Source organism: Jaculus jaculus, chromosome 19, assembly GCF_020740685.1.
Source record: "Jaculus jaculus isolate mJacJac1 chromosome 19, mJacJac1.mat.Y.cur, whole genome shotgun sequence".
In the NCBI taxonomy this organism is placed as follows: Eukaryota; Metazoa; Chordata; class Mammalia; order Rodentia; family Dipodidae; genus Jaculus; species Jaculus jaculus.
The window spans coordinates 32,300,364-32,323,871 of NC_059120.1; the positions used below are offsets into that span (position 1 = coordinate 32,300,364).

At 37.9% G+C, this 23,508-nt stretch overlaps 1 protein-coding gene across 5 annotated transcripts in view; it reads left to right on the forward strand.

Annotated features, from left to right (window-relative positions):
- The window catches only part of Wars2 (tryptophanyl tRNA synthetase 2, mitochondrial), a 171,690-nt gene that overhangs the window by 63,467 nt on the left and 84,715 nt on the right, over positions 1-23,508 (forward strand). For 3 of the 5 annotated variants that reach the window (XM_004667509.2, XM_045138750.1, XM_045138749.1), the window contains exon 2: positions 20,068-20,325. The exons of 1 other annotated variant lie outside the window; for it this stretch is intronic. In XM_004667509.2, the coding sequence (XP_004667566.2) occupies positions 20,068-20,325 (258 nt within the window). Of the gene's footprint in view, positions 1-8,274; positions 8,343-20,067; positions 20,326-23,508 lie in introns of all 5 variants that reach the window. One more of the 5 variants, XM_045138748.1, reaches the window with a different exon arrangement.

Consider the following 23,508-nt stretch of genomic DNA (forward strand, 5'->3'; position numbering starts at 1 on the left):
TGTTTATTTGATGTGGTCTACCTGCAACTCAGCACCACTACCTACATGGTTGTGGTCTGGCCAGTCACGAAAGTCAGTGCAGAATGCTTTCATTCTTCTCTGCCTTATCCTCAGCATGGGTTTATTCAATTCTGGAGGAGGAACTCAGAGGCCTGACTGAAGACTCTAGAAGGGATGGTAGCTGGATTATAGACCCTGGAAGCCTTGCTGTGTCAGTTTACTACATTAGCTAAGTGTATTAATTTCCTAAGGCTGTTATAACAGACTATCTCAGTTCCCACAAAGAAATTTATAGAAATTGATCTCACAGCTTTAGAGTCCAGGAGTCTGAAATCAGGGTGTCTACAGAGTATGTTCCGTCTGAAAATCTAGGGAAACATCCTTTCTTATCTCTTCCTTGCTTCTAATGGATCTTGACAGTCCTTAACTTGCAGCTGTCACTCCAACCTCTGCTTCCATCATCACATGGCCTTCTTCCTTTTGTATCTCTGTGTTATCTCATAAGAGAATTGACTATTGAATTTAGGGATCATCTAATAAGTATAATGTCATTATAATATCTGCAAAGACTGTTCTTCTAAATAAGGTCACATTCTGGAGTTCTAGGAAACATCAATTTTGGGGAGACATAGTTAAGCCACTACATCAAGATATAGAAATACTGTAAACTTTATCTTACCCAGAAAAGTGTCATTTATATAAATATTTCTTCCACCTTGAACATTTAAAGATTGTTTTTTCCTAGGATGTTAGTTGAACCTGATATTGACTCTACTAGCTACTACAAGGATGCTTAATGAGAAAAGGGGGTAAAAAAAAGTTCAATGCTCCAACCCCAAATTTCTCATAAGAGCTTTCATTTCTTGAGTAAGATTAGTTCATAGAGATAATTGTCTCTGCTGTACTTGGTTGATGTGTTAAGTCAGAATAAAGAATTGTTACATTATATGTTTGGCCTTAATGCAGGAAAGAAGAACCAGTAGAGCTTTGTTATTTTGAAGATTGCTCAGATGGTGGTGTGGAGAATACAAAGTGCAAAGCTGTTCTAGCACAGTACAATGTTTGTGGCTTAGGCCATTGATAGAGATAGGAAAATGACAGTGGCCTCTCCTGTTTTAGTAATTGGTTGTATGATAAAGGTAATAACTAATATTTATTGAGCACTGCATGCCAAGCATAATTCTAGCCATTTTTATTTATTTATTTATTTTTTAATTTTTATTAACATTTTCCATGATTATAAAATATATCCCATGGTAATTCCCTCCCTCCCCACCCCCACACTTTCCCGTTTGAAATTCCATTCTCCATCATATTACCTCCCCATTACAATCATTGTAATTACATATATACAATATCAACCTATTAAGTATCCTCCTCCCTTCCTTTCTCCACCCTTTATGTCTACTTTTCAACTTACTGGCCTCTGCTACTAAGTATTTTCATTCTCACGCAGAAGCCCAGTCATCTGTAGCTAGGATCCACATATGAGAGAGAACATGTGGCTCTTGTCTAGCCATTTTTATATACTGATTTAGCTCTTGCAATAATCCTATAAAGTATCACTCTTCAGTTTTTATTTAAGATGCAGAACTGAGTCAGAAATACTGGCTAAAGATCACACTATTAGTAATTAAAGGAGCCAAGATTTGAGCTCATAGAATGTAGTGAGGACAAAGAAGGAATTGGGGAATGGTGGGGAGTGATTGTTAGGATTAGGAGACTGAGTAGACAGTTATGTCATCCCAGAATTAAGAATACAGAAGCAGAGCCTGGAGAGATAGTTCAGTACTGAGAGTGCTTGCTGTGCATGAGGACCTGAGTGCAATTCCCTAGCATTTACTTAAAGAGCTGGGCATGTTATATGTGCCTGTACTTAAGGGAGTGGAGAATGGAGAATTGCTGGGATCATTGGTCAGCCAATCAAATTGAAACAGCAAGCTCCAGGATTAGTGAAACTCCTCTCTGGAAAAAAAGGCAGAAGAGTGATAGAGGACATCTAATGATGTCCTCCTCTGGCCTCTGCAAGCATGCACATGGGGGCACACCCATATGCATACACACAAGTGCACAACACACTCACACTAGAGAAAATACAGAAGCAAAGCAAGCTTCAAAGAACCTGGCCAGGTCATAAATAGGTAAGTTTAGTTTTGGATATAGTGTTATTGAAGAGCTGAGCAGAAAATCCAAATGGATGTGTCACCATAGGTCATTGTGAAGTACTGATGATGTTTACTGTTAATGTCATCTCTGACTAAAGATAATATTATGTTAAAGTATACGTTGTGTAGAATGAGATTAAGCAATACTGTTTTTTGAAGAGTGCTTTGAACAGAGTGAAAATATTTGCAATTGTACATTCCCATGTCCTTTTTAAGTGAGGTAAGTATCTTATTTGGATCTTTGTGGAATGTTTTCGCTAATCAGAAGAGAGGAATTGGTGATGTTTGTAAGTAGCTGGCCATGAGTGAATGTGCTCCATCACTCATGCATCAGCCTTTGTGTCATGTATTTATTACATAGTTTTAACCATAGGGCATTCCACTTAAAGCCTGGCAGTTTATGGGAACTATTTTTGTCCAAATCTTGAAAGAAAGAAATGCCTGTGATTTCTCCTCCCAAGACACTTCCTGCTTTCAGTGTCATTTTGGTCTCATTAATCAGCATCCTAGCAAGGCAGACGCTGTGCTGTGTATTTTACTGTCCCCAGCACAGCAGCCTCTATATCTCTACCCCCAGGCTGACTCATTAGGGAAAAGGAGAGAGGAAAACCATCAATCTTCCCAGTTGCTCATGTCAGCAGTGAGTCCTTCTTGCTTCCTGTTGGCTGTCTCCCTTGCCACCTGTGTTTAGAATTAGCACTGAAGCTGCTGCCCAGATGAATAAGAGCCACTGTCCTTGTCACCTGCCCTAGTACAGGCCATCACTTCTCACTGAAAACAAGTAGTACATCAAATTAAAGTTGACTTTAGGTCATACATTTTAGAAGGTTGTAGCACTTAGTGGATCAAAGGGATAAATATGAATAGTTTCTTGAGCACTAGCTTCTCGTTGTCTCCTTTAGAATTATATATGGTTAAGGTTGATCTACCTGGACTTGAATCCTATGTTTGCTATTAACTGTACATTCAGTACATAATCCTGTACTTACTCTTAACTATATATTCACCACCTATTTAATGCCCCCAGTTTGTTCATCTGTAAAACAATGATGAAAGTAGAAAGTTCATACATAGGTGTTTTTGTCAGGACTAAATAAGGTTTACACTCAAAGCTCTTGCTACAGAGCAAACCATTGTAATCACTCAACAAATATTAGCTAGCATTATTAACCTCACTACTCAGTTTTTTAAGAGAGCAAATTCAGAGAGGTTTAATGATACGTGGAAAGTATTAGGGAGCATAGAAAGAATTTGACCCTAATACTTACTGATCCCTGAGACTCGCGTTCTTTAGATTGTACAATGTTGATTCTATTCTAGCTTTAGTTCACAAAGAACTTAAATGTATGTTTTATAAATCACTTAAAGTGATATCTTTATTTTCCATGATAGAAAAATGAGCATGGTTATGATTGACATTCCTTTTGGTATGAGAATCTTATGTTTACATGACAGTTAGTCAAGTTATATGTGTAAAAACTAGGTCTATAGTTTTACATTTGGTGGCTGAAAATGTCATTGCCTTTAAAATACTTATGATCAAAAGGTAAGTTATTAGTCCCACTCTATTGGGTATCCACTAGTAAGTTATGTGTCCTCCCCTTCTCCTCTTCTCCTTTTCCTCCACTTCTTCTCTTCTGCTTCTCCTTCTCTCTTCTTCTTCTCTCCTGCTTCTCTTCTCCTTCTCCTTTTCTTCTCCTCTTCTTTTCTCCTTTTTCTCTTCTCCTGTTGCACTTAGGCTCGCATTGCTGGCAGAAATCACTTGACCAAGAGCATCTTGTGGTGGAAAAAAAGGTTTGTTTTGGCTTACAGACTCAAGGGGAAGCTCCATGATGGCAGGGAAAAATTATTGCATGAGCAGAGGGTGAGCATAACCTCCTTGCCAACATTCGGTAGACAACAGCAATAGGAGAGTGTGCCAAACACTGGCAAAAGGAAACTGGCTATAATACCCATAAGCTTGCCCTTAACAATACACTGTCTTAGGAAGTGTTATTTCCCAAATTTCTGTCAGCTGGGAACCTAGCATTCAGAACACCTAAGTTTATGAGGGACATCTGAATCAAACCACCATATCCCCTCTTCTCTTTATCTTCTACTTCTCCTTCTTGTCTCCTATTTCCCCTTTTCCTCTTCTCTTCTGCTTCTCCTCATCCTTTTCTTCTCAGCATCTGTCTCTTTAATACACATTTATGAAGAACTGCTAAGATAAGCAATGTTGTTGTCTGTTTACAAATGAAGTTCTGTGATTTGTACAAGGATGCCCAACCATGTACATAGCAAAGCTGGCATTGGACTCCTATCTTCTAACTCCAGAGTCAAACTTCTGCCCTCAACCAATACATACTATATATATATATATATATTCTCCTTTCTGATCCAATATTTTCTATAGTAAATAATGAAAACTATGATTTCTTCATATTTACCTTACTGATAGATATTAAGTGCTTATCATTATTTTGTAATAAGTAATAATATCGGTAACACTAGACACTCTTATATTCTTATAGAAATACTACTCTAAGACATATGTTGAGTGATTCGATCAAAATAAAACACATTTATAATCCCTATAAATGGTTACATGACTTATAAAGAGCTTAACAAAATGTCATCACTATGTGTTTTTATATTAAAATAAGTCACTCACAATCTTTCTAACCATGTGAGGTTATACTGTGGTTACCTCCATTCTGAGAATAGTGAAGAATATATAATTGATAGAGCAAGAACCTGCAATCCATATATTCTGGCATTAGGTCTCAATTCTTTTTATTTTTTAATTTATTAGTTTTCTTTTCAGCAAATACAGGCAGTTTGGTACCATTGTTTAGGCTCATCTGTGATCTACCCCCTCCCATTGGACCCTCCTTGTTGATGTAAATGGGTCGTGCATTGTGGAGTTAGCCCCCAGTTATTGGTATGATAAATGTCTCTGCAAATCATGACCCAACATGTGACTCTGACATTCTTTCCGCCCCCTCTTCCGCAAAATTTCCCTGAGCCATGTTGGGTTCATTTTTGGTGTGCTTCAGTGCTGAGGTGTTGGGGGCCTCTGAGGCTCTGGCTGTCTGATTTGGTAGGAGTTGATTTTTCTCTGTGTTGGTCCCCTTCCCCTTTGTGCTGGTATCTGGTTCACAGGAAAACATCACCCTTGCTTTTTCGCCAGTTGTCCTAGTTTCAGTTGGGCCCCTTTTGAGGTATGTTGGGGCAGCTCTCTCCTTAGGTTCTGCATCTATTTGAAAAAGAGGAGCAGATTCTCTAACAGAGAGTAAGTTAGCACCCGGAAAATTGAGATAACACTTACTTTTTTGATAGAGAGTTTGATAAGTGTAGGCCCTCTTGTACCCCATGATTGATGGTAGCTTGATATTGGAGAGTGGGCTTGTGTTTGGGTATGGTTCTGACTTGTTTCCCAGCTCCAGCTATGGGTCTCGTACCACTGAGGGGATCAGTTAGCCAAATCAAGAGCAGCTGGTTCCTCACCATGGCTGTGTGCCACTATTGCACTTGTGTGGGCATCACATCAGGTTATTTGTTGCTAATTAGGTTAGCCAATGAGTTGCTTGGACAGATATTGGTCATTTCCCCCAGTCGCCCATATAGCACTTTCTGGCACTAGACACACTGACTGTCTGGGGACTGACACTCTCCTGGCTTCCAGCCATGCCATTCCATTTTACATGTCAGCTGCGTATGGAGTCTTCAGCAATAGGGTCTTACCACTGGCCTTTGGTGGGTCATCATGTATGCTGACAGAAGTCTGCCATTGTTTTGGGAAACCTTGTAGGTTTCTCTGATCAAAAGCTCATTCTCTCTGTGTCTGTCGCTCTCAAATAAATAAATAAAAATTAAATAAATAAAATTTTTTTAAAAAATCTATAAAAAAAAAAAGCTCATTGTGATTCCAAATGAATTTTTTGATTGTTTTTTCTATTTCCATGAAGAACGCTTTTGGAATTTTGATAGGGATTGCATTAAATGTGTAGATTGCTTTTGGTAAGATTGCCATTTTCACAATATTGATTCTTCCAATCCAGGAACAGGGGATGTTTCTCCACTTTCTAGTGTCTTCTGCTCTTTCTTGCTTGAATGTTTTAAAGTTCTCATTGTAGAGATTCTTTACTTCCTTGGTTAGGTTTATTCCAAGGTACTTTATTTATTTTTTTTGATGCAATTGTGAATGGGAGTGATTCTCTGATTTCATCCTCTGTGTGTTTGTTTAGCATATATGAAGGCTACTGATTTCTGTGTATTTATTTTGTATCCTGCTACATGGCTGTAGGTTTTGATCAGCTCTAACAGTTTGCTAGTAGAGTCTTTAGGGTCTTTATGTATAGAATCATGTCATCTGCAAATAATGATAACTTGATCTCTTCCTTTCCAATTTGTATTCCTTTTATGTGTGTCTCTTGCCTTATTGCTATGGCTAAGACTTCCAAAACTATATTAAGTAAAAGTGGGGACAGTGGACACCCTTGTCTTGTTCCTGATTTTAGTGGAAAAGCTTCCAGTTTTTCCCCATTTAGTAATATGTTGGCTTTAGGCTTGTCATAAATAGCTTTTATTATATTGATATATATTCCTTCTATTCCCAGTCTCTGTAAGCTTTTATCATGAAGGGATGTTGGTTTTTGTCGAATGCTTTCTCTGCGTCTAATGAGATGATCATGTGATTTTTGTCCTTCAACCATTTATATAATATATTACATTTATAGATTTGTGTATATTGAACCATCCCTGCATCTCTGGGATAAAGCCTACTTGGTCAGGGTGAATGATCTTTTTGATATATTCTTGTAGTCTGTTTGCCAATATTTTGTTGAGAATTTTTGCATCTATGTTCATGAGGGAGTTTGGTCTGTAATTTTCCTTTTTTGTTCTATCTTTGCCTGGTTTTGGTATCAGGGTGATGCTGGCCTCATAGAAGGAGTTTGGTAGAATTCCTTCTTTTTCTATGTCCTAGAAAAGCTTAAGAAGCAATGGTGTTAGCTCTTCCCTGATGGTCTGATAAAATTCAGCAGTGAATCCATCTGGGCCCTGGGCTTTTTTTAGTTGGGAGATTATTGATAACTGTTAGGGTCTCCATGCTTGTTATAGGTCTATTTAAGTGATTAATCTCATTTTGATTTAATTTAGGTAGGTCATATAAATCAAGGAAATCATCCATTTCTTTCAGATTTTCATAATTTGTGGAGTATATGCTTTTATAGTGTGACCCTATGATTTTTTGAATTTCTCTGGAATCTGTTGTGATGTTACCTTTTTTTTAATCTCTGATTTTATTAATTTGTGTCTCTTCTTTCTTTCTTTTGGTCAGATTTGCTAAGGGTTTATAAATCTTGTTTATCCTTTCAAAGAACCAACTTTTTGTTTCATTAATTCTTTGGATTGTTCTTTTTGTTTCTATTTCATTAATTTCTGCCCTAATCTTTATTATTTCTTCCCATCTACTAAGTTTTAGGTCTCACTTCTTAATCAGAAACAATAAAGTAGTTAGCACAATCATATTTCATTGCTTGGACTTTTTCATTTTTCCAACCTTGATTGACAGTAACATTCTGAGCTGACAGGAGGGTCTGAAGTGGTATAGATGAACAACCTTAAATGAAAGCAAAGGAGCCATGTTTAACTGAAACAATAAATTTATTTCATGTAGCATGATTAGATGACAGGACAGATCCCTTTTTTGTGAACTATTTTTTTATGTCAGGAAAATAGTTTTGAAGCATTTTTTTCTATACTGGTGATTGTTTGAGAGAAATTCACCAAATATTTCTCCAAAAGGTCCAGAACTTTTAAGGTAGTCATGAAAATATTTCATATAATAATTTATTATCGTATGTATTTCTCTTAATTATGGTCATTATTATTAGCTCAGGATTGGATCACCAAGTGAGCTAATAACCATAAGACCCCCACATTATTTAAGCATTAAATCTAGACTTTGGAAAGAGGACATCAGGAACTAAGGGGTATTTTCAGATAGGGAACTGGTAGAACAGTGTCTTCCAGCCTTAGATAATTTTGACTTCTAATACAATGATGTTGTTTAAAAAATATCTTAGTTTTATTTATTTATATATTTATTTTTTTTTTTTTTTAGTAAGTCTGGGATATTTATGCTTTCTGAATCCCTGAGCCATAAGGATTTATAGAACTAGACGTTGCCAAGTAAGTCTGACTAACTTTTGACAATAGTGTGCTTGCTTGTCAGTTTGTCTTTTCTGCCTGCCATAAGGCTTGAAATACATCTTCCATACTCTGCTGACCTTCATGACCAAATGTGGTATCTGTCTAGAGACAAAGGGCTTTGACCATATACTAATGATAACTATTTCAGAGATTTGTGATATAAATTATAAACAAGTGAACTTGCTGTTTATATTGTTATAGGTGTGTGTGTGTCTGTATGTAGTGTTGTATGTGTGTGCACACATGCACATGTATCTGTTTCCTGGAAGGGTGGCGGTTTTGGAGAACAACTATGTAGGGACTGGCTTACAGCATTGGTCTTTCTACTTTGGCCTCACACTAGAATTACCTGGGGAGATCTTAAAACTCTTGGTGCAGGTTGGGGATGTAGCTTAGTGGCAGATATTTGCCTAGCATGTACAGGGCCTTGGGTTCAATTCCTAGCATTACCACTGCCATACATGCAAAAAAAAAAAAAAAAAAAAAATCCCAAAACAGCAAAACAAAAACCCTTTCTTTCTGATGCTTATGCAAAATCTCAGGCTAATCAAATTAAAATCTCAAGGGACAGGGTGTAGCTGGCTGGACCCAGGCATTGGTGTTTGTTTGAGTTTTCAGGCAACTACTATGCAGCCAAGGTTAAGAAATTGGTTTAGAAGGAATATTCTCCTTTTCATTCATACATAGTACTTTCAGCTACACCCTATATTTTGAAGTGAATGTTAAGAGTAGACTGAGTGCCCCAAAACTCCTTTTAAACTTTAGTATCAGAATCATACTGAAGTCTTGTGAAAGCATGGATTATATAACTTTGTCCATTTTTTTTTTTCTTTTGGGGTAAGCCTGTTAGAATTCCTGATATATAGAGGAGACTCCAGATTCTAACATGTTCCCAAGTTATGGTGCTATTGCTGGTACATGGAAGACACTTGAACAAACTCTGTTCTAATCTCTTCCTTTTTTTCCTTTATACCAAGGGTAGCCAGGGTAACCGCCCTATATATTCCACATTTAAAATATTAGTGTTAGAGGATGAGAGATGTTTTAGAGGTTAAGAGCTCAGACCAGAGACTGTCAAGTTCCATTCCCCAGAGTCTAGAAAAGCTGGACATAGCTTTTTGTGTCTATATACCCATGTCTGGGGTGAGGAAGACTAGAGAAACACTGGGGCCTGCCTTTTAAAGAACAGTTCCCATTGAAGGAGAGACCCTGCCTTAAGGAAGTATGCAGATAAGTGAAAAGAGGACAATGGAGGTTATTCTCTGGCCTCCAAACTTATGGAACACATGTATCCACACATACACACATCACACACTCATATACCATACTATACACATGCATACACCACATCATACACACCACACACGCATGTACATGCATTCAAAAGTATGCATATCTGTGTTAGAAAAGAAATTATGGATTCTGGAAAAGGTTGATATATGGCCCCACATCCAAGTAGTCATCCATCTGATTAAATACAATTCTTTATACATCAGCAAATTCATCTTTATTAAAAATTGTTCCCCCTAAATCCTTCTAATTCACAATTAGAAGCAAGAGGATAGGTTTCTGATGATCTGACATGCAACTTAGATTTCCCACAGAAACAATTTTATGAATGTTTAGGTATAGGCAAAATTGTACTCTTCTGATCATCCTTTAGGAATACTGTAGGCTCAGAGAGGCTCTGGTAGGCTGCCTCCTAGGAGCTTAGCTGCCATTAAAGAATTAAGTTTCTGAGTTTCAGAAAGCCCTGCTTTTATTTATTTTTTATTTATTTATTTGAGTGTGACAGAGAGAGAAAGGGAGAGAGAATGGGCGCGCCAGGGCTTCCAGCCACTGCTAACGAACTCCAGACACATGCGCCCCCTTGTGCATCTGGCTAATGTGGGTCCTGGGGAATTGAACCTCGAACTGGGGTCCTTAGGCTTCACAGGCAAGTGCTTAACTGCTAAGCCATCTCTTCAGCCCGAAAACCCAGCTTTTAAATAAACTCTTAGAACGAAGCTTGTTTAGCAATTCCTTTAATTGGAAAATTTGGTTCATTTTTTTATAGTTATTTTACTCTTCAAATTTGGAGTAAAAGTGGTGGATAAAAAAGTTATGCATTCAGCTAACATTTATTAGGTGCCCATAATGCATCTGGCACTGTACTTTTCACTGGGGATATAGAAATGAAAAAGACATCCTCTGCCCTAGCGGAGCTCGTATTTTAGGTGGGTAAATATTTTCTAAGCAAATAAGAAAATATTTATCGTTATTGATATATTCAGTAGTGAGAACCTGATAAAGGAGGGATCTGTTCTGCTACAGGGTAGAGGCACTGGCTGATGAAGTTGTATGCGCATGTATATGTGCTGGAAAAGGGTGTGTTTATGGAGTGCAGAGTTGAAGAGAGATGGTTGTGGGCTGAAGACAATGAGAGTTTTCCTGGCAGAAAAAGGAGTGGACATTCTATGATGAATACAGATAGGCATGAAATCAGGGTACTCCCCATGTACTTGGATGGAAGTGTAATGAGCTTCCCATGGTGTTAGAGCCTTCTAGAGAAAAAAATGAAAAGTTACACTGACTCTGTACATGTAGTATTGACCCACTTGTTTTTCCCAAGAATTTCTTCTCCTGTCCATATTTCTTGTAAAAAAAAAAAACCCTCTGTGTGTGTGTGCATGTGTGTGTCTGTGTATCTGTGAGTATGCACATGCATGTACACATGCTACAACACCCAGGTGAAGGTCAGAGGACAATATTAATGTCTCCGTTCTCTCCTATCTCATTCTTTTTTTTCTTGTTTTTTGGTTTTTCAAGGTAGGGTCTCACTCAAGCCCAGGCTGACCTGGAATTTACTATGGAGTCTCAGATTGGCCTCGAACTCACAGCAATCCTCCTACCTCTGCCTCCCAAGTACTGGGATTAAAGGCATCTGCCACAACACCGGCTTTCCTACCATATTCTTTAAGCAGAGTCTCAAACCTTGTTTTGCCACTGAAAAGACCAATCTAGCTGGCCTCCCAGCATCAGGATTCTCTTGGCTCTACCTCCCATTGCTGTCATTGTTGGGGTTACTAAGGCATGAACCACTTTGCCTCCAGCTTTATGTGGGTGCTGGGGATCAAACAAAAACTTTTGGAGCAAAAGCCCCAGCCCTTTCTGCTCACATTCCTCAACAAGATATAAAAGCATTTAAAATATCACAAATTAAGTATATTCTGACTGTATTCTAAGGAAGCCCCCCTTATGTAGGCTGGAGTGAGCTAAAAGAAAAGGAATCTACTGATTTGTCCATTTCTTTGTACACATTGGACACATCAAAAAAGATACAGAAAATTTAAAAAATGTAACTTAAGGCCAGTGTTATCTACAGTGGGAGATATTGTGCAGTGATAGAGTATTTGCCTGCCTGATATGTATAAGGTTATATGCTTGATCTGTAGCACTACAAAAGAGGGGAAGACATCAGAGTAATTTAGTCTCCACACATTCAGTAAGTTAAAGAATTTATTGTAGGCAGCCACTTTTCAGTTGCTGTCAAAAGAGTAAATATTCTTAGATAGGCAGCTGAAGAAGGGACTTCAGGCAGACATTGATATGAATGTGTGAACAGTGGCTATGATTGGTGGGCTTAGCCTTTTGTTGGCCAGCAGAGGTCATGATAAAACATAGCTTCCCAAGATGAATGTTTTAAGACTAAAATTAAAATTTTCTTTGGGGGAAAAAGTAACCTGAAGCATTTCAGACATCCTCTACACTTTAAAATTGCTGGTATTTCTTTACCTCTTTATTGTGTTTATCTTCCTGTGTACTGCAAGGTGGTGATATGGAAAGCGTGGCGCCTAATATTAACGTCTAGAATGCAGCCATCACTTTATATGTATCTTTTTGCAGTTGTCTTGACACTGCTGTTGCTGCTTTGTAGCAAAACTGGTTAAAAAATTGTAACCACTGAACATATCAGACATTTAAAACCTTCAGTCTTTTGGGGTGAAGAAAGCACTTTGAAATACTTAGAAATTCTTAATTATCCTGACTTAGCAACTTTCCTGAGTAGGTTATAATTACAGGCCTGATTTAAGTTTTTTCAAAGGTACATAAGAAAATTCTGGTTCTGGAATGATGTGAATAATGTAGTAAACACCATCTCTATCTCATTCCATTCTTCAAATGCCCACAAGGATTGAATGGCATGGCATAAATTGCAGAACCTGTTATCAAGTCACGAATTGTGCTCTCAAAAATGATATCCTCTTTCTGATAAAACTGATCTGTAACCCTAAGTCATGTTCACTCATCAGTATTTCCAGGTTTTGACCAGATTCACTACCAAACTCTCAAGGAGATCTGAAATATACAGGTATCCACAGTCAGAATCCACATGTACCATATAATACGCTGCCCTACTTGGGTAAATTGCCTTAAGAAACTATTTCTTCCTAGCTGTCCATTCTGGTATGGGAACCCTTGTTGAGAAGGCATCATAAGATTCTTAAAAGAAAAAAATAGAAAAAACAGAACAGGGTCAAACACACTATAATCCCTAGCAGGTTTCAACAGAAGAACTAGTGCTTTTAGTAGACTGTGATACCACAAGTGCTTCTCGCCCTACATAAGTTTCCAGTTTGTCAATTTTTGTCACACTTTGATTGAATAATTATACATTCTTCCTTAGCTCTTGAGATAGAGCAGTAATCCCCAGATTTTTGCTTTGCATTGTCAGATTGCTAATGGAAGAACCAGACCTCTAGCACCTTGTTGGTTCCTTGAAAATAATGTGTACTTTTCCATCACTATGAGACCAGTGAATAACTACAAAAAAAAAAAAAAAAAGTTAAATCTCCCTCCACTGCCACCACTGCTGCTCCAGCTATGTTACTAAAGTTCAGGGTCTTTTTTTTCCTGCTATAATATTACATTAACTTAAAAAAGGATTACATTTTTTCCAGCTTCCTTTGTGAGCAGAGGTTAAACTTGAGTCTGGAGATAGAGGCAGGTATATAGTTTAGTCTCTTGAAGTTCTCTTCTTTCCCATTAGAGAATCAATCGAGTGCTAGCTGATGCCACAGATCATGCTATATAAGCCAAAGACCCTACCTTTTCAATACCATCAAAATGGGAATTGAGTTTTAATGTCAGTTTTGGAATGGACACATATATGAAATATTCCACCTTGTAAGGGCATTGTGTGAATTGGTGGGTGAAGTGCTACAGTCCCTGCACCACCAGTGATGTGCCCTTGGCCATGTCCTAACATTTCTGAAGGATACTTCTTCTTGTGATAAGTGAGTTGGGGGTGTTTAAAGGCCAGGCCAATCTTGAAGTAAGAAAATTTCATTTTGAATGCATTCCAGTATGAGGGAAGAAGCTCAGAACAGGTACTCAGGATGAGAAAGAGAGAGAGAGAGAGAGAGTTTATATGCAGATGCAGCTCATCTACTGATGGCTCCATGGTGCCCTTTCTGGAAGTGATACCAGAGGATTCCACCTGCATGGTGACATTAGGTTTGTGAAAAGGTCAGGACATAATTCTGAGAGCTGATGGAAAAGGCATCTGCAAAAGCATTCTGTCACATGATGAACAATGCACAACGCACATAGAGATTATGATAGTGGCTTAATAATCCTGCAGGAAACTTTGTTAAATATTAAGTTTCTTGGGGCTTGGGAAATGGCTTAGTGGATAAAGTGCCCAATCTGAAATACCCAATTTTTTTTCTTTTGAAAAATAAATTCAAATTATATTGTGATTTGTAGTTTACGCAATTTTACAAGGGAAGGTATCTTTAAAGACTCATTTGGAAAGTAAAATAGCTCCAGTCCAAAAGCTGGACTGGAGAGATGGCTCAGTGGTTAAAGGCTTTTGCTTGCAAAACTTGATGGCTCTGTTTCACTTCCCCAGTCCACATATAATGTCAAATGCACAAACTGGCACATGTGTCAGGAGTTAGTCTGTAGTGGCAAGAGGCCCTGGTGTGCTCATTTGCTCTTTCTGTCTCATAAATTAATATTTAAAAATAAAAAGGTAGGGTTGGAGGATGGCTTAGTAGTTAAGGTGCTTGCCTGCAAAGCCAGAGGACCTAGGTTCTATTCCTCAGGACCCACGAAAGCCAGATGCACAGGGTGTTGCATGAATCTGGAGTTTGTTAGCAGTGGCTGGAGGTCCTGGCATGCCCATTGTGTCTCTCTCTCTCCCCCCCTCTTTCTCTGTCAAATAAATAAATAAAAATAAAATATTTTTTAAAAATGAAGTTTCTTGCTTTAATACTCTCTCCCTAGACTAACAATCTGTATAAATTGATATCATAGATGGTCATAATGAATTCATCATCTCATGGATCAGTCACTCCTTTTTCTTTCTTGTCATAAACAATTCCTTGAGTTCTAATTGGTACCCTATCTATAGTTTGGGAGTGGCACAATAAGATCTGCCTTGATTTGTACTGAGTCAGCATTTACTGTATTGATTCTTAGGTCTACACATCTGGTTCCATTTTAAGTAGAATCTGCCTTCCTCAGTGCTGAGTGAGCATATCCAGTGAGCAAACCAGTGCTTGTATACTCTGTGGAGAATACAGCTGACTGAGGCAGAACAAGTCTGAGCCAAAACGTCCCTTCACCCAGAGCGAAAGTATGTTTTCTGCAGTGTCTTTGTTTCAACCTGTACATCTTTAACTGGCACTAGAGAGATTTTTTAGGAGTTTTGAAGGTGCTTTCAGGAGCCAAGGACTGCTATAGTTGGGCAAAGTGAACGATAGAACTGAGAAACACTAACTGCTAAGGAATAAGAGTCTTAGACCGTAGTTTTGAATTATGCACAATTAGAAGAATAAATACACTTACAGATAGATGTTTAATTCCTTATTTGCTGGAGATGTTCCTAATTATTTTATTGCTAGGTGTGATAAAAATGCCATTCTTGTAACCAGAAAGACAAGGAGACATTTTTGTTTTACTTTTGACCATGATTCAAACAAGTCATGATGTTTCAGCAAGATGCAAGACTTCATAAGGATAGTTTTGAAGAGTTTCACAGCTACTTTACTTCTTTTGATGCAATTCATTCACAAACATTGTCTTTTGTACTAGTTAATAACTTGGGATTAGAGGTAGTTATAAAGATTAAAGAAATATGCTTAGGCTCTTATGCAAGAACAACTGGGTTATTCTACTGTTGTTTTGATCCTCTGCCTTTGCTGTATATCAAACCATGGTGCTGAAGCTGTCCATTGGTGGTGTTGGTTCTACAGTGAGCCAATGCATGTATTGGTTGGAAGTAGTTGTCCTTAAGGAAATATGCCTAGTGTAAAAATGATAGTATGTCTTAGAAAATGTTCTCCTTTTTTATTGTGATATGTTCTGTTTTTAAACCACTTTTTAAATTTTTTTATTTAAACTTTTTTTTTTCATTAGTTTTCTATTCAGCAAATACAGGCAGTTTGGTACCATTATTAGGCTCATATGTGACCTACCCCCTCCCCAATGGCCCCTCCTTGTTGATGTATATGGGTCGTGCATTGTGGAGTTAGCCCACAGTTATTGGTACAATAAATGTCTGCATATCATGACCCAACATGTGGCTCTGACATTCTTTCCACCCCCTCTTCCGCAAAATTTCCCTGAGCTATGTTGGGTTCATTTTTGGTCTGCTTCAGTAATGAGGTGTTGGGGGCCTCTGAGGCTCTGGCTCTCTGATTTGGTAGTTGATTTTTCTCTGTGTTGGTCTCCTTCCCCCTTGTGCTGGTATCTGGTTCATCAGGAAAACAGCACCCTTGCTTGTTTTGCCAATTTTCCTTAGTTTCATTCGGGGCCTTTATGAGGTATGATGGGGTGGCTCTCTCCTTAGGATCTGCATCTGTCTGAAAAAGAGAAGCAGAATCTCCAACGGAGAGTGAGTTAGCACCAGGACAAATGAGATCCCATAACAAGCTACCATCAATCATGGGGTACAAGAGAAAATGTTCTCTTTACCATACCACTATGGACTCCTTCCCCTCCAGTGAGTGTGTGCTTGCAGGCTAGTCTTGAAGCTGTTTTCTTTGTGGTTTGTCTGCTATCCACTGGGGAGTCCATGCTCCTTTCATTTTCATTTTTCAGCACCAGTGCTTTTGAACACAGAACCCCCATCCTCCCTACCCAAACTGCACATTCCATCCCCCTGATCTCATGGTACCAGGCGTATCTCCCCTGCCATGCCATCAGGCCGCCTGCTGACTCTTGCAGAAGAACAGACAGCAACATAAACTCAACTCTGAAGAGCAGGGCACTTTTTGTATATTTTTAAGAACAGGAATTCAAGTCTCATTTAAAGGCTGTATTTGCTTAATAGCTCCTTGAAAATTGAACAAAACATTTCTTGTTGCTCTTGCTTCTTAACAGTATTATTCCCTTTGCATTTGTGTATAGAATCTCAGAAACTAGAATGGAAAAGATGCATTAGATCATGTCTGGTCTGTTCCCACTGGCCACAATTCCTTTTTCCCACAGTCACTCCTCTTGTACTTTTTTTTTTTGTACTCCTCTAGTCTTCTTAAGAATTTATTTTCTCCATTTCTCCTGGGACACAATTTCTTAGTTTATCCATGGAGGAATTTACATAGAATTATTCATATTCTCTTTCCAGTTTAAGATTCCTGGTAAACAGACTCTCTTCTTCCCAGGTCAAGAATTTCTAGATGGTAGTTTATTAAATTCAGAGTTTGTTTTTCTACTTTGCTTTCTTTCTTTATCAGTCATCCCTGAAGCCTATTAATCTTTTTTTTTAACTGCACTGAAACCCCTTTTTGTATTTCCATATCAAGAACTCAAAGTTCCCTGGGTGCTAGAGAAGGATTCCCTAATAGCCATCTATTTCTCCCTCTCCATCTTTCTTTCTCTTTCCTTCTCCTCCCCTCAAATATCAACTAGGAACTATTTTCAAAATATTGTTTCTGGATGTGAGGGTGATCTGGCTGTCACATCTTTCCCCCCATTGGTCTCCAGGGTTGATCTGGCTGGCTAGGCAGGTGTCCCTTTTCTTCTTTACCAGTCCATGTGCATCCCTCCAGAAGCTGCCCACTCCCTGGTAGGTGAGATGATAACCTTCCCCAAATAGAGGAGGACTGGTCTTCCTTCAAGAATATATGAGTAGCTGTGCTCCCCTGCTAGACACTTCAAATAAGCTCTCAAAGTCTGTTTGTACGAGAAAGTGGGGTAGTCAAGTTTACAAGACTCCAGACACATCCAAATGAGGTGCCACATGTGGCAGTGTACCTTTCTTAATTGAGAAAAAAATACTGTTTCTAAGATATAATTTGAATAGTTAAGTCATTTGAAGGCAAAGAGGTAGATTAGGGTTTTGAACAGTTTGATTATATTTGTTCTGTTACTTGAATGCTATTTTTCATATCTCAGAGCTACAAATCCTTTAGGTCTTTCTTTGGGTGCTTTGCTCAGATTCAATACCAGACTGTGGAACCATGATGCAGCATTCAATTTTAGAGCTGTCTTCTTATTAGTAGAGAGAAGTACAAATTATTTATCTGCAAGATTTGGAGTTCCTGGGGAAAAAAAGAAGAGGAAAAATTATAAAACCTTGGCCCTCACTTATTTAAAGTTGATTAGTTCTCAGGAGCCTACTGTTGGATATAAAGATAAATATTTAATGTACTACATTGTTTCTCATCTTAGATGCCTAAATATTACAAAGATGTCTATTCTACCCAAAGTAATCTATTAGACTCAATGAAATTCTAGTCAAAAACCTCAACAGGGGCTGGAGAGATGACTTAATGGTTAAGGTACTTCTTGCAAAGCCAAAGGACCCAGGTTCAACTCCCCAGGACCCACGTAAGCCAGATGCACAAAGGGGCACATGCATTTGGAGCTTGTTTGTAGTGGCTGGAGGCCCTGGCACACCCATTTCCTCTCTCTCTCTTTCTCTCTCAAATAACTAAAAATAAAATATATATTAAAAAAAACTCAACAGATTTTTCTCCACCCCTCCCCCTTGGGACTTGACAAAGATGACTATAAAATGTATTAAGTATAAAGGGCCAAGGATATGTAAGAGAGGAAAAGAGGACAGAAAGATTTATCTACTGGATCCCAAGATTTAATTCAAAATCACTGTTGATATGGGCATGGATAGAGACAAATAGGTAAATAAGACAAAATTGAAAGACCAGATTTTTACCATAGTCTTCACACCAGAATTCTTGTATGACAAAGAAAACATTCCACAGTAATGTGAGTCAATAGCCTTTTGCACAAATAGTGCTGAAACAATATCCACAATGGGGAAATTGAATGCCAACCTCATACTATATACAAACAAAATAAAACAAAAATTAAAATTAAATCTCCATATCAACACATGATGTATTCATATGAAATATGATGTTAATAATAATTTTAAAAAATTAAGCCTCCAAATACATACAGATCCTAATGTGAAAGATAAAACTTTAAAGCATATATATGTATATATTATATATGTTGTGTGTGTGTGTGTGTGTGTGTGTACATGTACATATGTTCATAACCTCATGGTATCAAAAGATTTCTTTTATGACACAAAAATCTGTAGTCCAGTGTTCTATATTTGAATGGCAATGTTAAGAACTTTTCTTCATCAAAATATAACTTAGAGAAGGCAAGTAAGCATGTAATGTGAGAATATATTTGATCTATATGTAGTTGACAAAAATATTAGTATTCTAAAACACATACAAATTATCCAATAATAAAAGACAACTCAATCTAAGAAAAACACAAAATAAGTTGAAGAGGCTTTTCACAAAAACAATAAAAATGGGCAGTGTTCATAAAAGAATCTCAACTACTTTAATAATCAAAGAGATGAAATTAAACTATAATGAGATTTTACTTCATTTCCACTATCTTAGCTAAAAATAAAAGACAATGTCAAGAAGTGATGGGGAAGTAGAGCAACAGGAACTGGTGGCACAGAGTGTATATTGTTATACACTTGGCCAAAGTGCTCTACATTGCAATACAGTTGACTTATACACATACCTTATGACTCAGAAATCCAACCCCTATGTATGTACCAAAGAAAAACTTGTACATAATATAAAAAGATAGATGTATGAGAATGGTCTTTAACTATTTTCAAATTTTTAAAACTATAGAAAAGTTACAAAATTCATTTTCCATATGTAGTTAGTGGAAAGAGCACACTTAGGTTTCAAAGTTAGTGTAATACTTATCTTGGAAATCCCATTTCAAAAATCAACATTTAAAAAAATAAAATTATACTACTACCATAACCAGCCATGTTATCATCAGCAATCTACTAAGCTCTGTGATCTTCAGTTTTCTTGTGTAAATTGAAGGTAATAATATCAGCCATATTGGGTATTATAAGAATTGAATGTATTAATGTATATGTAACTGAGGTGTTTGTGATGTTGTTCAGTTGATAGAGTGTTTCTTAGCATACTTGGTCATGATTATGTTGCCTCATTATTTGTATCTTTTCATAAACACAATGTCAATCTCCAATGATACTGTGTTTTCTTAGCATGCCATTCTGTATCTTGAATAGCACCTAGAATAGAGATTATACAGAATAAGCCCAAAATAAATGCATGAGTGTGGTAGGCTTAGTTTGCAAAAATAAAACTAGCTATTCTACTAGCCATAGCGACATAGACATAGCATTCACAAGTGCTGCTTCAACAGCAAATGTGTTTGTTTATTTTCCTCCCAGAAAGAAAGTGTGGAACGAGTATTTTCTGGCATTCAACCTACAGGAATCCTCCACCTTGGAAATTATCTGGGAGCCATTGAGAGCTGGGTGAGATTACAGGATAAATATGACACAGTGTTGTATAGCATCGTTGACCTCCACTCCATCACAGTTCCCCAAGACCCCATCTTCCTTCACCAGAGCATCCTGGATATGACTGCCACCCTCCTTGCCTGTGGCATAAACCCAGAAAAAAGCATTCTTTTCCAACAATCTCAGGTCAGTTTCTCAGATTATAATGAAGAAAACATTTTTATATTATTTGAGAAAAAAATTGAATGATGTTTTTTCTTCTTTTAAAGTTTATTATTATTATTAACAAGGTGTTCATATGGATACATCATGTGTTGGTACTCTCTTTTCCCTTGTCCCCACCCCCATTCCATTGGGGACCTTCCTCATTGGGGTTGCAGGTATCCACCATGGGTTTGTGGTTTATTCATTGTGGGAAAAGTAGTCATTTATTTTAGGGAAGGGAGAGAATGCCTTTGGGCATGATGTCTCAACCTGTGCCTCTTACAATCTTTCTGCCCCCTCTTCCACAAAGTTCCTGAGCCATGGTGGGTGAGTTTTCTTAAGTCTCCTTCAGTGATGAGCTCTTAGGAGCCTCTGAACCTCTGCTTTGGTAGTTGTTGAGGACCAAAAATAAGAACAGGTTCTCCAATGGAGTGTGAAGTCAGCATAGGCTAAATGACTGGCTTTAAATAGGATAAGCTTTATTAATCTAGGAGAATTTGATGTATGTAACCCCTCTTTTAGTCAAAGACTAGTGAGAGCTGGATACTTGAAAAGATAATCTTTGTCTCCATGGGATTATGATCTGGTTCCCAATTCCAGATATGGGTTCCTTTACACTGAGTGGATCTCTTAGCCAATCAGAAAGCTGTGGGTTACCCACTGAGGTTGTGTGCCACTGTTACACTGACATGTACATGCTGTCAGGTTGTTTGCTTCTGGGTAGCTTACACCTATGGTTGTTCAGACTGTTGTTGGCCATTTTCCCCCAGTAGCTCATTTAGTGCTTTCCAGCACTTGCAGGCTAAATGTGTGGGGACTGGCTTTCTTCTGAATTCTAGCCAGGTCTCTCCATGCTCTGTGTCAGCAGCATATGGCATCTTCGGTAATAGGGTCTTAGCTTTTGCCTCAGGCAGGTAATTAAGTGTTTTGACAAAAAGCCGTTTTGATTTGGATACTTCACAGGTGTCATTGACCAACAGCTCAATATGGGTAGCAACCAATCTGGTCCTGGGAGTTACAGTCAGAGACAGAAAAAATAAGAATCCTTTAAGCTTAGGCTTCATGGTATCAGCTCATTATGGGTTTAATTTCATGTTTGTTTTCTCCCTTCTTCTTGCTCTTCCCCTCCCCCCAAACCCTTCCCATCCCTATTGTCTGGGCCTTGGGTTGCCTATCAGGTATGACAGCAACTCCAGCAAGTTAGGAACCTCAGATAAGTGATATCATGTGGTGTTTGTCTTTCTGTGATTATGTGAGTTCGCTGAGTATGATCTGTTCCATGTCTGTCCATTTTTCTACAAATTTCATTGTATTGTTTTTTTTCATACTGCTGAGTACAGTTCCGTTGTGAAAACGCACCACAACTTCATTATCCGTTCCTCCAATGATGGGCATCTGGGTTGGTTCCATTTCTTAGCTATAATGAATTTAGCATTTAAAAACATGGTTGAGCAAATATCTCTGTATTGATGCATGGCATATTTAGGATAAATGCCCAATAAGGGAATAACTGGGTCTGTTGATAACTCTATGTTCATGTTTTTCAGGAATCTCCATATTCACTTTCATAGTGGTTGTATAAGTTCACATTCCCACCAATAGAGGAGGAGGGTTCCTCTTTCCCCACATCCTTGCCAACATTTGTCATTGTTAGATTTTTGAATGATTTCCATCCTTACTGGAGTAAGGTGGAATTGCATGTTTTGTTTTGTTTTTTCATTGGGATTTCCCTAATGGTTGAACATTTTCTTAAGTGTGTGTATTAGCCATTTGTAATTCTTCCTTTGGGAACTCCCTATTCTGTTCTCTGCCCTACTTTTGGAGTGGGTTGTTTGATTTTTTTTTTTATTATTTAGTGTTTTGAGTTGTTTGTAGATTATAGATATTAGGCTTCTGTCAGTAGTATAGCTGGTGAAGATTTTCTCCCATCCAGTGGGTAATCCATTGGTTGTGCTTATGGTATGTTTATCTGTGCAAAAGCTTTTTAGAGTTAGGAGATCCCATTGGTTGAGTGATTCCAGGTTACTGGGGGTTTGCTTATGAAGTTTTTTTCCACTCCTATATTATGGAGAGAGAGAGTGCCTATTTTTTCTTCCAGTAGGAGAAGAGATTCAAGTCTTATTTTTGTGTGTGGAGAGATGAGTGAGTCTAGCTTCATTTTTCTACATATGGTCATCCAATCTGTCCAACACCATTTGTTGAAGATGCTGTCTTTTCTCCGGTCTACATTATTGGCACTTTTGTCAAAGGTCAAATAGCTGTAGTTACTTGATCTAAGGTATAAGTCTTCAATTCTGTTCCATTGGTCTGTATTTCTGTTCTTATGCTAGTACATGCTGTTTTTTGTTACTATGGCTTTGTAATATAGCTTTATATTGGCTATCCTGATACCTCCAGAGGGTTTCTTTCCCCCTGAGGATATGTTTGGAGATCTGAGGCCTGCTGCCATTCCATATAAATTTTGATATATATTTTTCAATATCTATGAAGAATGATGCTAGTAATTTTATTGGAATTGCATTAAATCTATATTTTGCTTTTGGCAGAATTGCCATATTCACAATATTAATTCTACCTATCCAGGAGCATGGGGGGTCTTTTCCATCCTCTCAAGTCCTCCTTGATTTCTTTCTTGAGTTTTTTAATGTTTTCATGATATAGGTCTTCACATCTTTGGTTAGTGTTATAACAATGTACTTAATTTTTTTGTTGCTATTGAAAATGGAATCGCCTTACTGATTTCTCTCTCTGTAGATTTGTCCTTTGTATATAGAAAGGGTACTGATTTGGGGTGTTGATGTTGTATCCTGCCACTTTGTTGAAGGCATTAATCACCTTTAGAAGTTTTGAGATGGAGACTTTCAGGTCACTTACATATCATGTCATCTGCATTAGGGCTAGCTTGACTTCTTCCTTTCCAATTTGAATCCCTTTTATTCTTCCTCCTGTCTTATTGCTTGGGCTAGTAGTTCTAGTACTGTGTTGAAGAGCAGTGGTGAGAGTGGGCACCCCTGTCTTGTTCCCAATCTCAATGGGAACTCCTTGAGTTTTCCCCCATTAGGAATTATTTAGGCTTTAGTTCATTGACGTTTTGGTCATGAAGTAGTCTTATATTTTGTCAAAGGCCTCCTCTGCATCAATTGAGGTGATCCTGTGGTTCTTATG